The sequence below is a fragment of the Anabrus simplex genome, chromosome 2 (genome assembly GCF_040414725.1).
Source record: "Anabrus simplex isolate iqAnaSimp1 chromosome 2, ASM4041472v1, whole genome shotgun sequence".
Taxonomy (NCBI): Eukaryota; Metazoa; Arthropoda; class Insecta; order Orthoptera; family Tettigoniidae; genus Anabrus; species Anabrus simplex.
The window spans coordinates 587792868-587815537 of NC_090266.1; the positions used below are offsets into that span (position 1 = coordinate 587792868).

The 22670-nt window shown below is 37.8% G+C and overlaps 1 protein-coding gene across 1 annotated transcript in view; it reads left to right on the forward strand.

Moving 5' to 3' along the window:
• The window catches only part of iav (transient receptor potential cation channel subfamily V iav), a 262128-nt gene that overhangs the window by 236767 nt on the left and 2691 nt on the right, over positions 1-22670 (forward strand). Inside the window, exons 17-18 of the mRNA XM_068226013.1 lie at positions 93-274; positions 22145-22278. Coding sequence (XP_068082114.1) covers positions 93-274; positions 22145-22278 — 316 coding nt within the window. The remainder of the gene's footprint in view (positions 1-92; positions 275-22144; positions 22279-22670) is intronic.

Consider the following 22670-nt stretch of genomic DNA (forward strand, 5'->3'; position numbering starts at 1 on the left):
AAAACCTACGTTCAAGACTGTTTTATAATTTCATTTTTCATTTCTACTATAGTGTTTGAAGATACTTTCTTAGCACTAATCAAATTCTGCAGATGGTCCTCTTCTGGGTCGTGGTTCCCAGTTGCGGCGCGCTCGGTTCCGAAGTGCCAATTCAAGTAAAACTGCAGTAGAGCGTCGACAGTTATTCCAACACTATGGAGATTCCAGTTCTACAACATCCTCAGATATTGGAATTGTTAATCCAGCATTTGTCAAAGAATTTAGTCCTCCAGAGGTAAGTGCCATTTATATTCAGTATAATGGTGTGCATTTAGAGCCTTCTTGTACCATATTTTATATGTGCATAACTAATTCCTAAGGTACTGATTTTGTCACAAGTAATAATAATCGTATGGCCTCAGCTACCGTGTGCAGACATTTCAATTTGACGCCATCTGGCTGTCTGCTCGTCAATTTCGACGTTCTGTTTTACTGTAGGCCTACTAGATGGCAGACTGAGTAAACCGAAGCTCTCTTAGGCGTCTATGGCTGAGATTTAATGAATTTTGTCGGGTAAACACCAAATATGTCACCAGAGATCTTTTAAATGCCGACATTGTATGACATGGAGTGTCGAATGGACTTTTTCCGCCCTTCAAAAATCCAACTACCTCTGCCGGGTTTGAACCCGCTATCTTGGGATTCGGAGGCCGACACTCTACCACTGATCCACAGAGGCAGCTTTGTCACAAGTGATTGTGATAGTTCATATAACTATAAACCCTTCATGGGCGGAAGCGGTTTATGTCTGTACTCAGATGAAAAACATGACAAATTAAAACTGATCCAAACATATCTAACATTAAGTATGAATATGTAAGTAATGTAAATGATTTACCTTGATTATTGGATGTATTCCATCGTAGATGTGCGGAGGAAATTATAGTTGCAGCAGCATGTTAGTGCACAAATGGCACAAAAAATAAGCCCTTATATTGGAGTGAGTTATAAGTGACCAATCTTTGATTCTACCTCTTCTAGTTTGAGGTGTTGCCTGTTGTTCCGATTTGCCTCCCTAAATTACTGTTTCCTAGTAAAATATGTAAAGAAAATTGGTATTAAAAAATAGTGAAAACTACTCTCGAGGCTTGGTTGCCATGTCATAATGTGAGGGTAAAATTTGGTCTTTGATATACATTTCAATGGTAAGTCCAGGTTCTAAATTACTCATGTCAGTTGATTCATCAGTTGTTTCATTATCTGAGGTGCCTGAGTCACTCTTGCACTCTGGTACACATTCTTTCAAAAATAAAATGTGTGTCTAGTTATTTAAATGCATGCGGGCAGCAAAAAAGAAAGTACCAGACTTTTATAAATTTGAAAAACATACACATGTATATTTAAAGAAGAATTAAGCAGTATAAGAGACATGATCATAATAATCTTAACATGGGAAAGTAAGGTTGTTTGAAATGATCATACCTTCCCAACTTTTGAAATAGGGAACATAGCTACCTGAATGAACCCTTCCCCAACTGAATAAACAGAGAGTGTTCTCACAATCTATTAACAACTTTTATGTATAAGGGAACTCTTGATACATTCAATCAACAGCATTTGTTTTATCATTGTTCTTCAAACATTAAGATAATGCAGAATAAGCAAAAACAAAAAAAGAATCAATTAAGAGTTTACAGAATTTTCATGCACTTGCTACTTTAACAGGAAAGAATTTAACCTTGTATTCACATGCAGTACTTTATTCTTCTTCTTATTCTTCTTCTTCTTCTTCTTCTACTGCTTTTTCCCCCCACACCTGTTGGGTCACGGGTGTGAATTTTGTCGCACATGAGGATTTGGCCTCTTTTTGGCCAGATGCCTTTCCTGGCGCCAACGTGGAGGGATGTAATCACTATTGCATGTTTCTGTGGTGGTTGGTAGTGGGGTGTGCTGTCCAAATATGAAGAGAAAAGTGTTTGGACAAACATGAACACCCAGTCCCCGTGCCACAAGAATTAATCAGACGTGATTAAAATACCCAACCCAGCCAGGAATCAAACTTGTAACCCTCTGAACCAAATGCCTCAATGGTGTCCATTCAGCCAAGGTGTACTCACATACAGTGTCATAGGATAATTCTATTCTAATCTATTAAAAGGAAAAGTGGTCCCATTTCCCTATACTGAATTCCACTGAAAGACTGGTATTTCAGTCCCATATGTAGAATATTTAAGAGGTTTTACTAGATTTCACATAGTAGGAGATCAAAAGACAACACTTTCATCTGCTTTTATGACTTTTTGCAATATTGCTCCAATAATATGTCAAGAGAGATTGTTTGTCTAAACCAAAGATCATACTCCACAGCCACTCAGTTGTTTCTGATACTTGTGAACCCTAATCACCTCTGGCATGTCCGACTCGTTGGCTGAATGGTCAGCGTACTGGCCTTCGGTTCAGAGGGTCCCGGGTTCGATTACCGGCCAGGTCGGGGATTTTAACCTTTATTGGTTAATTCCAATGGCACGGGGCTGGGTGTCTGTGTTGTCTTCATCATCATTTCATCCTCATCACGACGCGCAGGTCGCCTACGGGAGTCAAATAGAAAGACCTGCACCTGGCGAGCCGAACCCTTCCTGGGATATCCCAGCACTAAAAGCCATACGACTTCATTTCACCTCTGGCATTATTTAGAGTTAGGAAGATATGTCACATCACCTGTAACTGGCCAAAATCTTTGTATAATTTTTTTTTTCATAATACATGATGTATTATATGTAGAATATATATATTCTAAACTTAAAACCTAATATGTATATATCCTAAAAAAAATTATCTATAATCGTAATTAAATAACATTAACAAAGGAATTTCTCATTCTCATTGTTCATTCTTTCCTGTAACGCAGAGTTTATGCCACTTTTCTCTAGCCACTTTTTATTTCCTTTTGACTTGCACCTTTTGAGAAACTTTGCAGGTTTCTGTGAACCGCATTCATATTGTTCTTTTTCTTTCTTTTTCCTTTTTTTTTTCTTGTTGCTATCTTCTAAGTGGTAAGGTAAGGGTGTATTTTTCCTGCAGGCAGGCCCAAACCTCCGCAGAGGTGTGCCTGAGCCGGAGTTTACGTATGGTAGGGTGGCCAGTTCTTTCCGCTCCTCCATTCCGTTACCCCCGCCCCCAACAGTGCGTGGCAACCCATCCAAATCTTGACCACGCCCAATGTTGCTTAACTATGGAGATCTCACAGGATCCGGTGTTTCAACACAGCTACGGCCATTGGCTTCTGAGTGGAGTACTAGTTAGTATTTCAGTTTGTTGACATCTTTTGTTTCTGTCCATTTGAGGAAGCACAGTGAACAGTTGGGTAAGGCTGAATATCATGTGGACTGTAGGAACTGTCAGATGGTTCAGGTATTAATTCATTACTCTGACTTTGGCTACCAAGGGAAGCTATAACATGGTATGGATTTTGAGGACAAATTTCTAGAGCACAGTCAGGATCAGCACCATCGGTGAGAAAATCTGAAGTGTAATCTGGATCAGAAAAAAAATATTTGGAATTAATTGGCTCCCTGAAGTCTGTTTCTGACTGTTTGGTCACTGACTCTTATTCCAGAAGCCTGGCGTAAGTCCATGCATAGTGCTAATGCTTAAACTTGGCACTTTTGGAGTGCCTGTAGGTAAACAAAACGAATGTACCCTGAGGATTTCCTTTGGTGGTCCATGCCAGGTTGCCCAGCAACACATACAGCCTTCTGGAAATGTTTCCACACACACCAAATTTAATTCTGAGCAAATCGTTGCATTCTGGCAATTCTGGTAATTTATCTTTGTGAGTAGCCTTCTTGAAGCAATGTAAGTGCACAAGTGGCTTCATTCAACAACAACTACTTCCCCCATTGCCTACCTCAGTCCACAAAACAAGCCATAACTAGTAAATACTACACTGCACACAGACCGATCTTTGCACAGTTTGAATTGAGGCACTCGTGCCTTTCATCTGACACTGACACCTCCCAAACATCCAGATGACAGTGGAGCTCTCTGTTATGTAAACAGGTCATATTATTTCTGTAATAGACCAATAGACCAATCCCCATCCTACTATGCTTTTGTGGTTAGGAATGTATCTTGCATTAAATTTATGCTTTTATCTGATGCAGTTAAACTTGTGGATGTTTTTGATAGGTTATTTTACAATTAATTTGAGAGGGTCCAATTCTGTTTTCTGCAGTTGGCCCTATATCATATTTGTGACACTTCTGAAAAGTAGTAAGTGGGACATAAAACCAAAAAAACAACATTACTTGCAGTTTACATAAATACATCAATTATAAATGCTAACTACACAAATTTTATTCTATTGTGATGAGCAGTATTTGCTCAGGTACATTTATTTGTAATAAAGTTAAGAAACTATCATATTATATTTAAACAGCAGAAGAAACCACTAGTTAGATATGCTTCCAATAGTCACCAATGAAATTGACATGAAAACCAAGTATTCCAGAGAGTATAATTCTGACACATGCTTCTTGAGGAAATGAAGTGTCTTCCAACATGCCTTGTTCAACAGTTGTGGGCCGCCATATAAAAATTAATGTTATTCCTTAAAAGCCACTGCACGTTGTTTTACCTTCATTGCATTATTAAAGTCTTTAAACCATTCAGTGTTATCATGGTGTATTAATGGGCACAGCACAGTGAATAAAAAGCTCTGAAAAAAAAGAAGGTGAAGTACTCTGTACATAACACGTGCCTTAATCTCCTGGTCTGTGATTCATTCGGATAGGTCACATGGCTGGCAAATAAAGCATTACTGAAGACGTTCCATTTTCTTGAGAGGGCCGATGACCTTCGATGTTAGGCCCCTTTAAACAACAAGCATCATCATCATCATCATCATCATCATCATTTTCTTGAGAAGAACTTTGCTGATTTTGAGAATAATCATACCACTGAATTTGCATTGTTTATATCTCTAATGCTAGGTGTACAAAACAGTGTAGTTCTGTCTGAAAAACAAAGCTGATAACATTTTCTTGTTGTCCCCATGGTGTAGGGGTAGCATGCCTGTCTCTTACCCAGAAGTCTCGGGTTCAATTCCCGGCCAGGTCAGGGATTTTTACCTCATTTTGAGGGCTGGTTTGAGGTCCACTCAGCTTACATGATTAGAATTGAGGAGCCATCTGATGGTGAGATAGCAGCCCCGGTCTAGAAAGCCAAGAATAACGGCTGAGAGGATTTGTTGTGCTGACCACACAACACCTTGTAATCTGCAGGCCTTCGGGCTGAGCAGCGGTCGCTTGGTAGGCCAAGGTCCTTCATGGGCTGTAGTGCCATGAGGTTTTGGTAACATTATCTCAACGGATACTGACACTAGAAGTGTAATGAATTTCAATTATAAGCTACTTGAGAGTGAAAACAGCATTTCAATATCTTGACAGGTTTACGAGTTACTTCAGATGAACATTTTAGCTGACATACCTGCATTTGCTGTCTGATTGCAAAAGGCATATCTTGTAGAAGTTTAATGTGGACATCCGCAAAAAAGTATTTTGTACCGGTAACATCTGACATCAAGGTGATTTAGTAGCAGGAATAGTCCGATCAAGTAGTTTTTGACAGCCACCCTTATTATCAGAGAATCTGTGATGACTGCCATGATGGATAGCAATGCATGAATTCTTATAGGCCTCAATAGGATAACTGTACTAAATGGATATTCCCTCATAAGTTAGATTAACAAATTCAAAATTAACTAATTGATTGGTGAAAAATTATATTTATACATAGTTTGAGCATCACTGAATAAAGTTCCCTGGACTGCACCTTCTGCCTACAAAATAGATGATGTTTAGAAACTCAGAAACCAGAAATATTGCAAGTCTGCAAACGATTTGCCATTGCTCTGTTCTATCATCTTTCCTATTATATGGACTGAGCAGTATTCATACAAGTAATTGGAATATGAAATTAAAATATGAGAATTGGAAAAGGTCCTAAGGAAAGCAGCATGATTTTTTCTGGGTGATTTCCAACAAAAGAGTAGTGTCACAAAAATGTTGCAAACTTCAGGCTGGGAAGACTTGGGAGTAAGATGATGAGCTGCTCGACTAAGCAGCATGTTCCAAGCTGTCAGTAGAGAGATAGGGTGGAATGACATTAATAGACATACAAGCTTGAGTGGAGCTTTTAAAGGTTGGAAAGATCATGAAGATAAAGTTGGAATTCAAGTGGTCAAACTGGGGCACACATTCATTTACAGGAAAAGAAATTACCGTATTTACTCGCGTATTAGACCCCTTTTTTCCCCACTTTTAAGCCAAAAATAATAAAGGGGGGTCCAATATGCGATAACCTCAAAATTTTGTGCAGCGAACACATGACTTCTACGTTATAAAGAGCTATAAATTGAACGTGTAAACATTCTATACTTTTATTTAACAAACTTAGAATGTATTTAAGTTATACTGGCTATTTTCGTCGGAAGGCAGTGTTTCTAAAGTAAAAAGACAAAAAATGGTGAACACGACTTTTAGGCCTACGGTACCTGCATATAAAAGTCCGTTTTAGTTACTCATATCACGTCACTCGTTACATCTCATTAATTCCTCTGGTGAGGTTGACGTCAGGAAGGGCATACGGCCGTAAAAACTCTCTACGAAGATTCGTCTCACTTCTACTCGATCCCGTAGAAGAAAGGGATAAGGGTATCGTGTTATCATATAATTATTGTCCGATTCGTTGGCTGAACGGACAGCGTCCTGACCTTCGGTTCAGAGGGTCCCGGGTTCGATTCCCGGCCGCGTCTGCGATTTTAACCTTAATTGGTTAATTCCCATGCCACGGGGGCTGGGTGTCTGTGTTGTCTTCATCATCATTTCATCCTCATCATGACGCGCAGGTCGCCTACGGGGATCAAATAGAAAGACCTGCATCTGGCGAGCCCAACCCGTCCTGGGATATCCCGGCACTAAAAGCCATACGACATTTCATTTATATAATTATTGATACAAAAGAACTTATTGTCATTTGTCTCTGTCAGTTCAGCAGTAGGCCTACCACACAGTAAACCTGATCACTGCTTTCATTTGAATTATCGCCTTGCGCCACCAACTTCCTTGCCTTGCTACCGGCGTGTCGGCATTCTAAGTGACATCATCTTCACTGCTATCTCTCGTCAGTCGCGTCAGCCATGCTTCATTCTCTTTGAGCCATGCACTGCAATCAAGAGCATACGAGGCTCCGTCTTTTTGAACCTCTTAAAAATAATTTCATTCCCGATTATAGAGTCTAAACAGTGTAAACCTATTCCCAGATGGTCTCTGATATTCCCAGTTGGTGTATATGTAGCAGAAGCCACTCCTTCCGAATAAAGCCGTACTGTAGAAGGCATGCCAAACCATCAGCTGATAACTAGCGTATGTTACGAGTTGTACTTCCGAATGTAATAGGCCTACATAGTAACTGTAAACATTCTTTTAATAACTGCGGCTGTCGAAACACAGACCCTTATTTTTGAGTATATTTCATGCTTGTTCTCTACATTTATCACATCAGGATTTGCGTAAACAGCTGTCCATGAGATAAGACAGACCACATTGTTTAGGTTAGGTATATTATCGCCCTGATAATGCCAAAAGTTTGACGGAAAAAATAAAAATAAATAACAGGAAAATATACCGCATTTATGGATATCTACAGGTGTGGCGGTAATGAGTTTTATCATCATAATGTTTAATTTTGTACGTTCGTTGTCTCTTTTTATTAACGCATACCGTAGTACCGGTAGTAGGCCTATGTTTTGTTTGGCGTCTCCGAAAATCGTTTCAAATCAAATCAAAATCTCTTTATTTGCAAATGAGGTGTCTACCTCGGTGGCAAATGGTAGGCTACACTAAAATACATTATTGTCAAGCACTAAATTTTAAATTAACAAGAGACGAAAATTTTCCTAGAATACAATATTATACAATTTACGCTAATAATTTGTTCTATTGAACACATACATCATCCTTAATAAATGTATATTGTTTACAAAATTCTACTTATAATATCTTACAAACATAGTCAACTCATATACAGTATGCGAAATTACTTCTGATAATAATATACAACTGGTATAAGATTAAAATTAACATTGAATTTATTTACATATTTATATTTTACCCATTTTGGAACATAAGTAGCATAACGACCTGCTGCGTCTTAACCAGAGCCCCTTTTGCCACCACTTTTCAGAGTTCCTGAAGGGCCTTCACAGCTACCGTAGCGGTCCCAGGGCCCTCGAAGTCCCCACTGTACTTCACCCCTACAGGCAGTCCCCTACTTGGGCTGTCCAAACTCCATAGACCAGGGGATGGAATTAATTTAATCACACACATTTTTTATTTACAATATCCTGCACTGGTCGAATGCCCTCTAACATTTCATTTATTTTCTCTGTTGTTGTTTATTCTCTTCTTGAATATCTGTACAGATTTTGGAAAAGGATCAAACACTACCCCTGGTAAACTGTTCCACTCCTTCACGCCCTTCCCAATGAATGAAAATTTACCCCAATCGCTTCTGCTAAAATTCCTTCTAATTTTGTACTTGTGGTCAGTTCTACCAATATAATTATTTTCCAACTGAAGCCTCTCACGGATATCTCTCCAGGCTTCTTCTCCTGTATAGGCTCTATATAATCCTATAAGTCTAGTTTTCTCCCTTCTCTTACGTAAAGGTTCCCAACCAAGTTCCTTTAGCATTTCTGATACACTACTCTTTCTCCTGAAATCCCCTGTTACAAACCTTGCTGCTTTCCTCTGCACACCATCTAGTTCTTTTATTAGGTATTCTTGGTGAGGATCCCAAACACTGTTTGCATATTCCAATAATGGACGAACCATACTTAAGTAACTTTTTTCTTTTAATTCCTTGTTGCATCCTTTAAGTAGCCTCATTATGACATGTAACGATCTGTATGCTTTCCCAACAATGTCATCAACATGACCCTTCCAGTGCAAATTACTTTCAAATCTCACACCTAAGTATTTGCACTTGCCATCTTTAGGGATAACTACCTCATCCAAAGTATATTCAAATTCAGTTTTAAAGCTCCTGTTTGTAAATGTTGTAACAGTTGATTTGTCTCCATTAATCTTCATATTATTTTCTTCAACCTATTCCTGGATACTCTCAAGGTCCCTTTGTAATTCTGAGCAATCCTCAATGTTATTTATTTCCCTATAAACAATTATGTCATCTGCATACAATCTTATTTTCGATGTTATATTGTTCCCTAAATCATTTGCGTATATTAAGAAAAGTAACGGACCGATTATACTACCCTGTGCAATTCCCTTCCAAACTTTCTCTTCCTGTGATATATAATTTCCTACTTTGACTTTCTGAACTCTTGAATTTAGAAATGTTCTTATCCAACGTATAACCCTTACGTCCAGTCCTATTCCCTCCAATTTCTTTAATAATATTCCATGTTCCACTCTATCAAAGGCTTTGGAAAGATCTATGGCTATGCAATCTAACTGGCCTCCTGAATCCAACTGATCTGATATGTCCTGCTGAAATCCCACCAGTTGTGCCTCGCAAGAAAATTTCTTTCTAAATCCATACTGGCTCCTCATGAACCAATTTTTATCATCACATATCCCTCTGATGTATTTTGCTAGTAAACTCTCCAGTATTTTACAAACTATACTGGTCAGGCTGATTGGTCTGTAGTTCTCTGGTTTCCTTTTATCACCCTTTCCTTTATAAATTGGTATTATTATAGATTCCTTCCATTCCTTTGGTATTACACTATTATTTATGACATAGTCAAAGAGAAATTTTAAATAAGGCACTATATACCACCCCATTGTCTTTAATACCTCCCCAGTAATTTGATCACTTCCTGCTGCTTTTCCTTGCTGAAGCAGTTGGATTTCTCTGAAAATATCTTAATTTGTGAATGAGAAGCTTCTTGTTTCCCTATGTGTCTCTCCCTCTCTATCTTCTGTTATGGTTTCCAAGCCGTGACAATCTTCTACTGAATCTCTGAATTCCCTACTGAAGAGGTTTGCTTTCTCAGTATCTGTTAAATAGTGTTCACCCCCCTTCTCCCACCATTGTAGGAATTTGGATTCCTTTTCCTTTTTGATTCCTAATATATGAATACAGCTTTTTCCATTTCCCTTTGTGGTCATTACCCTCTTGAAGAATGTCATTCATATAATTCTCTTTTGCTTCCTTTTTCACTCTATTCAGTTCCCTCATTAGCTGTTTTCTAGTTTCTCTATTCTCCCTACCCTCTTTGATTTTCCTGTTTACTATTCTACATTTTCTTTTTAATTTTCTTATTTCCCTTGTATAATAAACAGGGTCTGAGGTCATTTTACCCTTCTTAACAGGTACAAATCTCTTCTCTCCTTCCCAAATGATTCCTTTAAATTTAGCCCAAAGTGTATCCACATTACTCCCTTCACTTATCCAACAACTGAATTGTGATTTAAGGTAAGTCCCAAATTCATCAACTTTAGTTTTTCTGTATAATTTCTTGTCTTGTGTGACCCTCTTATTAAGCCTTTTAGGTACCAGTCCTACATCCATTATTACAGCCTTATGGTCACCTATTCCTTCAATTACCTCAGTTTTATCAACAATTTCCCATGGTTTAACCAAGAATACATCTAGTAAGTTATTGAGACGAGTCGGTTCTTGTACTACTTGTGTAAATCCTCCCTCCCAAATTAACTTATTTGCCAGTTTCTGTTCATGGGCTTCACTTGCAGCTCCATTCCATTCAACTTCAGGCAAGTTTAGATCTCCCCCAATTATTACCATATCATTATTATTGTTTTTATGAGTATAATCTATTATTTTCTCAAATATTTCCATGTCTCTTTCCTCTCTTCCAGGCCTGTATGTTCCTATAATTCCCACCTCCTTCATATTATGACAAACTAATTTTATCCCTAATATTTCATCCCTTTCATCGGTAAACCATTCATGTGAACAGTAAGTTTCCTTCACCAGAATAAACACCCTCCCTCCCTTTTTATCTCCTCGGTCTCTACGATAGACTGTGTATCCTTCTGGAAATACTTCTCTATTACCCACCCCTTCTCTCAACCATGATTCTACTCCTATCACCACATCAGTCTCATAAGATTCCATCAATGTACCGAATTTTAATTGTTTATTTACTACACTCTGACAGTTTACCAAGAGCAATCTCAGACCTCCTTCCTCCCTAAAACTTGACTGTTGCAATTGGGTAACGTTTGACTCATGAGTTGAGAACGTCCCTGGAACCCAGATCCTTGTACATAGATCTTGATTTAAGGGTCTGGGTTTTCTGGCAAGTTTCCCTGTATGTGCCAGTTTAGTGGTATGGGTTTTCTTAAGTACAGATTAGTTTGCAAATCTCTGTTGATAATTGTAGCAATTTGTCTACAGAGATTTGCTTTTCCATTACCATTCAGATGTAACCCATGCCTAGTAAACATTTGCCTGCCAAGACCTAAAGTATCTACTACATAGACATTTCTAAAACTCTTACATAATCTCTTGATTTTTATATTTACATCATGTACAGCTTTGTTCACACATGAGTCCTCTAAAAGGTCATACCTAGGTGGCACATTAACTACAATTACTTTTGAGTCAGGTAGTTTGGAAAGCTTACCTCTGAGAGTCATAATTAGTTCCTCACCTTCATTTGCAGCAATGTCATTTGTACCACTCACAATTACCACATAATTGTCCTTCTCTAACACAGGTTTAAAGTACGTGGGGACATAAAATTATTATTTGTTAGGTACGATGGCGAGTAAAACAATGGTTTTAATTGGATAGCTTTTATCACGTTTTAAACTTACCGGTACCTACTTCTCTCCAAATATATACCCTATAATGGCCCGAGTTACGAGATATTAAACGACCATTTTGTTAATGACCTCGCCTGCTGTATAAATAGCAACAACCGCGAATATTTGTCAACTAAAGTAAACTCGTTTCCTCATCCCGAAGTGATACAGCTCTTTTTAGACACGCCCAGTGGAGGGGAGTTACAGATACCTACCGCTTTTACCGAATATCATCCTTCCTACCATTCGTAAATCTCTGGCAGTACGGTACCGGGAATCGAAGTCAGACCCCCGAAAACAGCAACTAATTGTGCTAGCCATTACGCTGGCGGACATTATTAACCCTAGAATCATAAACTTTTGTCTCCCAGACTACGCACCTCTGTAGTTTCCGCGGGAATTTCCAGATGCTAATGAACTGTGCCTTCCCCCCTCCATCTATTCTTCCCCAGCTATCAACAATCAGTGCTGACCTTGGTTTCAAGCATAACGGTCCAGTTGTTTGTTCACTGGGATATGACCGTCGCCTGAGAGACGAAAGTTTATAATTTGTGAAAGTATTTGTGTTTTGTACATAGCTGTAAATAGTGTGAATATTTGGTTTATTACAGTAATGTTTTTGTACGTAATACGTAAGCTTAATGGGATACTGAAATGGAAAATCTAGCGCACGTTGATGAATTGATAGCGGCAGTTCTTTCTGAATTAGACAAAGAACCACTCTCTTCAGGCGACATTAGTGGTAATGTACGGTATTTCGTGAATGAATTTACCCGGCCAAGACATGGATCAAACAGAAATATCACGACCGACAATTGGTTCACCTCAATTCGTCTGGCTGATTCTCTGCATTGCGACCATAGCCTGACAATCATTGGAACAATGAGAAAAGACAAGCCACAGATACCACCAGAGATGAAAACAGTCAAAGGAAGAAAGCTTGGGTCCTCCATGTTTTGTTATGATGGTATAAAATCAATGGTATCCTATAAAGGAAAACCAAACAAGAATGTAATCCTCCTTTCTACATGCTATGAAGTAGGAACAATAGCAGCCAGTGGGAAACCGGCTATGGCGGAAGACTACAATGGGACTAAAGGTGCGTGGACACTTTCGAGGAAATGTCAACATTGATGTCCTCTTCAAGAAAAGCGAGAAGATGGCCGATGTGTATCTTTTATACTATGATTAATACATCACTTGTCAATGGATACATTATTTATTTGCATAAGATGGTTCGAAAAGGCATAAAGCCACTTTCAAGGCGAGAGTTTGCAAAGAATATATCCGAAATGCTAATGGCTCCAAAGCTGCAAGATAGACTTCAGACACCAACTTTGAGGCGTAGCCTGAAGAGGACCATCGCTGAAATTCTTGGAAAAGATGGCATTCCTGAAGAGCCTCAATCAGGTACTGCTGAAGGAAGAAAAATTTGTGCGTTTTGTCCACCAAAGAAATGAGGAATGACCCGATTCTTTTGTAAGACACGCTGAAGGCACTTGTCTTGATCACCAGGCAAAACAGCGCATTGAATGTGCCTATTGAAGAAAAACTGACCAGAGTGTATTGTCATCACTACGTGTGGTAGTTTTAAGTATAATATTCTGTATTGTACCCACCCCTACCCAGAAAAAGCTCCGGCAAAATATCTACAGGGCGTTAAATATGATAAAATAGGCGCTTATCTAACATTACCTTAATGGCATACAGGGTAAGAGAAACGGGGCATACTTAACTACAATGAGAACACAATCAAATTAAAGTTTAGATTAATACAAGCGGTTTATTAGACCTTGATGACGATGGGAATGACGCACATATATTCACAAATAAATTACATTAATTATTAACAGTTGTTGTGGTTCATTATCGACTTGTAGTCGTGTGTGATGGATCCGAGTATTGTTTATCGCAAAGCGATTCGCCGTGACGTGATACGAACGGAAACATTTACCATAAACACTGAGGCTATATGACAATATTGACAAATGAAATTAACATTCATGCAACAAGTCTGAGCGATCCCTATACTAAAAACACACAATTATTTCCCAACGAAACACCATTAAAGAAACTATACAAACGTTGAACAAACACCCGGGTTTGAACCGACCCTCAGTTGAATGCAAATTCGCCGCGCCGATGGATTAGACCCATCGCCGACGCTAATTATAGCCACAACATGTTACGTAAACAACATAGAGAATCATCGATATATATAAAATAACTTGTCCTGACTGACTGACTGACTGACTGACGGATTCATCATCGCCGAGCCAAAACTACTGGACATAAAGAAATGAAATTTTGGGGATATATTCATATTAAGATGTAGGTGCTCGCTAAGAGAGGATTTTTGGATATACCGTCACTAAGGGGGTGAAAAGGGGGGTGAAATTTTAAAATGAGTGTATCTATATCTCAAAACTCTAAAAGTTTACAGATGTAAAAATTGGTATTTAGAATCTTCTTTAAAAATAAGGAAACACGTATTTTATTGTTTTCAGAAAATCCCAATAGGAGGGATGAAAAAGGGTGAAAATGGGGGAAAATGGGTTGAATGCCTTTAATCAGGATACCGGTACTTATATCTCAGAAACTGAAGATATTACAGACCTGGAAATTGGTACTTTTGATCTCTTTTAAAAATAAAGAAACACGTATTTTTTTGTTTTTGGAAAATCCAATTAATGGGAGGGTGAAAAGGGGGTGAATTTTTAAAATGAGTGAATCTATATCTCCAAACTTTTAAAGTTTGCAGATGTAAAAATTGGTATTTAGAATCTTCATTAAAAATAAAGAAACACGTATTTTTTTGTTTTCGGAAAATCGCAATAGGAGGAGTGAAAAGGGGTTAAAAAGGGTTGAATGCCTTTAATGAGGCTACTTATATCTCAGAAACTGATTATATTACAGACCAGAAAATTGGTGTTTGGGATCTCATTTAAAAATAAAGAAACACGTATTTTTTTGTTTCTGGAAAACCCAATTAGGAGGGAGGTGAAAACGGGGTAATATTTTAAAATGAGTGTATCTATATCTCAAAACTTTTAAAGGTTATAGATGTAAAAATTTGTATTTAGAATCTCCTTTAAAAATAAAGAAACACGTATATTTTGTTTTCGGAAAAGCCTAATAGGAAGGGTGGAAAAGGTTGAAAAATGGGTCGAATGCATTTCATGAGTCTACTTATATTTCAGAACCTGAAGATATTACAGACCTGAAAATTAGTATTTTGGATCTACTTTAAAAGTAAAGAAACACGTATTTTTTCGTTTTTGGAAAATCCAAATATTGGGGGGTGAAAAGGGGGTGAATTCTTTAAAATGATTGTGTCTACATCTTAAAACTTAAAAATTTACAGATGTAAAAATTGGTAGTTAGAATCTCCTCTAAAAATAAAGGAACACGTATTTTTTTGTTTCCTCCAAATCCTAATAAGAGGGGTGTAAAAGGGTGAAAAATGGGTTGAATGCCTTTAATGAGGATACATATATCTAAGAAAAGAAAGATATTACAGAACTGAAATTTTGTATATGGGATCTCCTTTAAAAATAAAGAAACACGTATTTTTTAGTTTTTGGAAAATCCAATTAATGGCGGTTAAACAGGAGTGACAAATTGGGGTGAATTTTTTGAAAGACTATATCTACAGAATATCTTGGAAACGTAAAATGTTACAGAAATAAAAGGTGGGTGTTTGGAATCTCCTGTAAATGTAAAGAAACATAGGTGATTTGTTTTTGGAAACTCCACTTAAGGGGAACTCAAAAGGGGTGAAATTTTTTTAAAAATTTTTTTACAGTATATCTAAAAAAACTTGACATGTAACAGAAGTGAAAAATGGTATTTTTTATCTCTATTAAACATAAAGAAACGTGTATTTTTAGTTTTCGGAAATACCACTTGGGTGGAGGGGTGGAGTAAAAGTGACTGAAAATGGTGTTGAATTCTTTTAATTAGGCTACTGATATCGCAAAAATGATGTTACAGACGTGAAATTTGATATTTGCAATCTGCTTTAAAAGTAAAGAAACACGTATTCTCGGAAAATCCAATGAAGGTGGTAGGGGGGTGAAAGAATTGAAAAATTAATTGACTTAATTGTATGAGAGTACATACATCTAATAAAAACTAAAGTTGTCACAGACGTGAAATTTCGTATTTGGATCTCCTTTATAAACAAAGAAAAACGCGTTTTGGTGGGGAAACCATCTTGGAGGGCGGGAGGGTAAAGCAGTTGGATTCCTTTCATGAGGACACATAAATCAAAAACTGAAGAAGTTAGAGTCGTGATAATTGGTATTTAGAAGATCCTTTACTATTAAAGAAACAAGTATTATTTTGCGGGAAAATTCACTTGGGGGGGGGGGAGTATTGTGAAATGAAGTGAAAAAAAGGAAATTATTTTTATGGGGATACTTATATCTCAAAACTGAAAGTAATAGACGTGAACATTGGTGTTTGGAATCTCCCTTAAACATAAAGAAACAAGCATTCTTTTAATTTTTTGTGGTGGGTGGGGGGGTGGCGGTAAATAAACTTAACGGCGGTGGGGTGTAGAAGGAGGTGAGACCAATTGATTTTACTATTATTAATGTACTTATAAGGATCCTCCGTTGCTCAGGCGGCAGCGCGCCGGCCTCTTACAGCTGGGTTCCGTGGTTCAAATCCCGGTCATTCCATGTGACATTCGTGCTGGACAAAACGGGGGCGGGACAGGTTTTTCTCCGGATACTCCGGTTTTCCCTGTCATCAGCCATTCCAGCAACACATAATAGTAATAATAATAATAATAATAATAATAATAATAATCCGGAACGTCGTCAAATGTGTGCACCGCGCTGGAAACGGCTCCTGGACGGGTAATGACTAAGAATGCAGTCCGGCCGCGGGTTCAGTGCCGTCAAGGCACCCAATATAACGCCACGCCGGATCTCGTGAAGGATTTTATCCATATTAAAAATATTATAGGAAAAGATGGCAAAGATTTACGGACCCAACTGACCGGGAGGAATACCTGAGCCTAGCCCGGGAAGTACGAAATCGATTGCTGGAAAGGAAGATTGAAAAATGGGAGGAAACGTGCCGTAAAATAATAGAAAACCAGTCAGATCGGGAATTTTGGTGGATTCTCGCAGAATACGAGTCAGATCGCGAATTTCGGCGGATTATATATCTAAAACAATAAGCATTCAATTATAAATTTCAGTATAATACCGTAGCGAAGCACGGGTATCTTGCTAGTCTATATATATATATATATAAAATAACTTGTCCTGACTGACTGACTGACTGACTGATTCATCATCGCCGAGCCAAAACTACTGGACATAAAGGAATGAAATTTTGTGGATGCATTCATATAAAGATGTAGGTGCTCGCTAACAGAGGATTTTTGGATATTCCGTCGTTAAAGGGGTGAAAAGGGGGGTGAAATTTTAAAATGAGTGTACCTATATCTCAAAACTTTAAAAGTGTACAGATGTAAAAATTGGCATTTAGAATCTTCTTTAAAAATAAGGAAACACGTATTATTTGTTTTCAGAAATTCCCAACAGGAGGGGTGAAAAAGGGTGAAAATGGGGAAAAATGGGTTGAATGCCTTTAATCAGGATACCGGTACTTATATCTCAGAAACTGAAGATATTACAGACCTGAAAATTGGTACATTTGATCTCTTAAAAAAATAAAGAAACACGTATATTTTTGTTTTTGGAAAATCCAATTATTCGGAGGGTGAAAAGGGAGTGAATTTTTAAAATGAGTGAATCTATATCTCCAAACTTTTGAAGTGTGCAGATGTAAAAATTGGTATTTAGAATCTTCATTAAAAATAAAGAAATACGTATTTTTTTGTTTTCGGAAAATCGCAATAGGGGGAGTGAAAAGGCGTGAAAAAGGAAAAAAGGGTTGAATGCCTTTAATGAGGCTACTTATATCTCAGAAACTGAAGTTATTACAGACCTGAAAATTGGTGTTTGGGATCTCCTTTAAAAATAAAGAAACACCAATTTTTTTTGTTTCTGGAAAATCCAATTAAGGGGGTGAAAAGGGGATAATATTTTAAAATGTGTGTATCTATATCTCAAAACTGTTAAATGTTATAGAGCCGGGCTGAGTGGCTCAGACGGTTAAGGCGCTGGCTTTCTGACCCCAACTTGGCAGGTTCGATCCTGGCTCAGTCCGGTGGTATTTGAAGGTGCTCAAATACGTCAGCCTCGTGTCGGTAAATTTACTGGCACGTAAAAGAACTCCCGTGGGACTAAATTCCGGCACCTCGGCGTCTCCGAAAACCGTAAAAGTAGTTAGTGAGACGTAAAACCATTAACATTATTTATTAAAGGTTATAGATGTGAAAATTGGTATTTAGAATCTTCTTTAAAAATAAAGAAACACTTATATTTTGTTTTCGGAAAATCCTAATAGGAAGGGTGGAAAAGGTTGAAAAAGGGGTCGAATGCCTTTCATGCGTCTACTTATATTTCAGAACCTGAAGATATTACAGACCTGAAAATTGCTGTTTGGGATCTCCTTTAAAAATAAAGAAACGCGTATTTTTTTGTTTTTGGAAAATCCCATTAATGGGGGGTGAAAAGGGGTGATTTTTTAAAATGAGTGTATCTATATCTCAAAACTTTTAAAGTTTATAGATGTAAAAATTGGTATTTAGAATCTCCTTTAAAAATAAAGGAACGCGTATTATTTTGTTTTCGGAAAATCCCAAGAGGAAGGGTGTAAAAGGGTGAATAATGGGTTGAATGCCTTTAATGAGGCTACTTATATTTCAGAACCTGAAGATATTACAGACCTGAAATATTGGGGGGTGAAAAGGGGGGTGAAATTTTTAAAATGAGTGTGTCTACATCTTAAAATTTTAAAATTTACAGATGTAAAAATTGGTAGTTAGAATCTCCTCTAAAAATAAAGGAACACGTATTTTTTTGTTTACTGTAAATCCCAATAGGAAGGGTAAATGGTGAAAATGGGTTGAATGCCTTTAATGACGATACATATATCTCAGAAACGAAAGATATTACAGAACTGAAAATTTGTATATGGATTCACCTTTAAAAATAAAGGAACACGTATTTTTTAGTTTTTGGAAAATCCAATTAATGGCGGTTAAACAGGAGTGACAAGTTGGGGTGAATTTTTGAAAGACTATATCTACAGAATATCTTGGAAACGTAAAATGTTACAGACGTAAAAAGTGGGTGTTTGGAATCTCCTGTAAATGTAAAGAAACATAAGGGGAACTCAAAAGGGGTGAAATTTTAAAATGAGAATTTTTACAGTATATCTAAAAAAACTTAACATGTTACAGAAGTGAAAAATGGTATTTTTTTATCTCTATTAAACATAAAGAAACGTGTATTTTTAGTTTTCGGAAATACCACTTGGGTGGAGAGGGGGGTTAAAGTGACTGAAAATGGTGTTAAATTATTTTAATTAGGCTACTGATATCTCAAAAATGAAGATGTTACAGACGTGAAATTTGATATTTGCAATCTGCTTTAAAAGTAAAGAAACGTATTCTCGGAAAATGCAATGAAGTAGGGGGTGGGGTGAAAGAATTGAAAAAATTAATTGACTTAATTGTATGAGAATACATACATCTAATAAAAACTAAAGTTGTTACAGACGTGAAAATTCCTATTTGGATCTCCTTTAAAAGAAAAAAAAAAAAACGCGTTTTGGGGGGTAAACCATCTTGGAGGGCGGAAGTGTAAAGAGTTGAATTCCTTTCATGAGGACACATAAATCAAAAACTGAAGAAGTTAGAGTCGTGATAATTGGTATTTAGAGGATCCTGTACTATTAAAGAAACAAGTATTTTTTTGCGGGAAAATTCACTTTGGGGGGGGGGGGGATAGTAGTGTGAAATGAAGTGAAAAGTACATCATTTTTATGGGGATACTTATATCTCAAAACTGAAAGTAATAGACGTGAACATTGGTGTTTGGAATCTCCCTTAAACATAAAGAAACAACCCTTCTTTTAATTTTCTTTTTTGGGGGGGGGGGTTGGCGGTAAATAAACTTAACGGCGGTGGGGTGTAGAAGGAGGTGAGACCAATTGATTTTACTGTTATTAATGTACTTATAAGGATCCTCCGTTGCTCAGACGGCAGCACGCCGGCCTCACACAGCTGGGTTCCGTGGTTCAAATCCTGGTCACTCCATGTGACATTCGTGCTGGACAAAACGGAGGCGGAACAGGTTTTTCTCCGGATACTCCGGTTTTCCCTGTCATCAGCCATTCCAGCAACACATAATAATAATAATAATAATAATAATAATAATAATAATCGTATTAAGTGTTTGCGACACGTCACTGATTTTTTAAAGTTTAATCACTGGTGTCACGTCTATCAAATCTATGCAATATTTACGTATTTACGTATTTACGAGTCTAGGTGGGCTTGGCTTCTGCTGCGTATTCCTGCTACACAAAGGAAGGTATTGCGCAATAGATCGCAATATTTTTCACTTGAAAATTAAGTTTAAAGTCACTTAAACAAAGGATCACTGGGAGCTTAGCTAAATATAGCTCCACCCTCGGTAAGCTGAGAATCTCGAATGACGCCCTTCGAACTCAGCAGTGCTTTTTACAAGGAGACCACTTCTCCCACCCCAAATCTGCATTTAGCCTATCCACGGCCTGTTAGAGATTAAACAGTACGACTATCAGGTGACCAGTATTCACCTGATGTGATTGAAACATATCCGTACGATTATTCTTCGTAGGATCTCCTGTAATTAATTAAGGTCTGTCCGGCTTCCCCTTCCACGCGGGGGTGAATTCCCTTGTCAAGGAGGTGTCTTTGAGAATAAACAGATGGCCCCGGTACTTTTCCACACAGAAACAACACATTATTCTTTCTTCATCTGAAAGTTATCGAGTAAGAGGACATTAGACACTAAATAAATGCCCCAGTGACATTTATCTCTTTTAAATCGGGAGACGACTCCAGAATTCGAATTTCATTAATTTTTAGATCGTAGATAATCAAGTTGGCTAGTCTGAATTAAGGATTGTTTCCATATTTCGCTTCGAAAAAGTTTGCTTCCCCTCATTCTCCTCGTCGTGAGGAAGGGATGTCTTCTCTCGAGTTACGTCATGGTGAATCCCCGATTGCAACCCCGCCCGAGTCTAGGTGGGCTTGGCTTCTGCTGCGTATTCCTGCTACACAAAGGAAGGTATTGCGCAATAGATCGCAAGTAATGAAATCCTGTGGAATAAATTTAAAAGACTCATTTTACCTGTCTTAATGATATGGATATTAATTAGTTTTGGTTTTATTCCCTCAAAGATCATTGCGTCTGTAATTTCAAAGACCAGTATTGGCCAGGGGTCCTTGGATCATGCCCCTGTCGGGTGCAGTATTTTGTATAAAATGTTGGGTTTATACTTATTAAAGTGCTTTTCTTTTTGGTTGTCTGACAGACGAAAGTTTATTATTCGTGTTACACTGGAGGGACTTTATGATTCTAGGGTTAACTACAAAACACAGACATACAGCATGACTGATGCATGCTTGCAATATGTGGGTTGGACACGAAGCTAGGCCTATTCATCTATTTGTGGGACGTCATCAGAGTTGCAGTAGACCTACGCTACAGAGGCGGACATTTCTTAACTACGAAACACAGATGTACCGCATGGATTCGACGCGTTTTTCATTGCGTAGGTCGTACGGACGAAACTATTCACAAATGTGTGCGTTGTCATCAGAGCTGCAATAAGACTTGTACCCGCTTCGAAGCGGAATCGTCATCGATCTCTGACGAATTACGTTGGGGGTCTTATAGGCGAGATTTATTTTTTCATTTTCTTCGTCTCGAAAAACCAGGGGGGTGTCTAATACGCGAGTAAATACGGTAGGGATTGGAATAATTTGTTAAGAAATGAAAACATATCACCCCTAACATTCTATTTATACTTCTCTCCTTTAATCCACACAGATGCTCACTGTATGTGAGATGCAAACGTGCCCTTCCTCCGCAAGTATATCATTCCTTGTCAACAATAGAAATGTACCATTACCACAATCACAAATGCATGCCCTACCATACAGCTGTTCTGGTAGATAGTGATCTGAGAGTGGTACCACCTAATAATTTTACAGTGAACTATTGTGGTTGCCTGGGAGTACCAAGCCTCACTGTAAGGCTCTGATGACCATACGTAAAAATATATATAACAATGGGATCATTTATTTCAGCTGATGAACCCTAATTTTCAGGTAAATATTTTTTCAGACACCCAATATCTTGTAAATATTATTATTTTCTGTTATCCTCTAGAGATCTAATGGGAGAAGAGAATCAGTACAAAGCAGGGGATTTGCTGTCAAATCACCAGATATGAGAGATGATGCGGATGTTTCTAAGACCAGCATTCGCCCACGTCCCCGGCCTAAGACTGCAAGGACAAATAGGTATGTTTCAGAATCAACTGACATTTGTTGGAAAAGGGTATTTTGTTCTTTATATTATTCACTCATTCATTTATAAATGATCTCTGCTTGCATAAATATCATACCACATTTACAGCAGGAAATGTTTCATAGTAGCTTCAGTTTCTCCCAATACCAAGCTGAAAAGACTTAACGCTTGAGTCTGAATTTGGGTAAATCTCCCATTTTCTTTGCATTACCACCTAATTATTGTTCAGAGAATTACTGTATTTTGAGAAACAAAGCAATGTCAGTAAGACTAACCCTCTTCATCATGATTACTTTATGGTCTTCAGTAAGGGAACACGTTTCAGCATAATTTTTTAGGTAACAAATATCTTATTACACAGGTACACAGTCTCAAAGATATGATT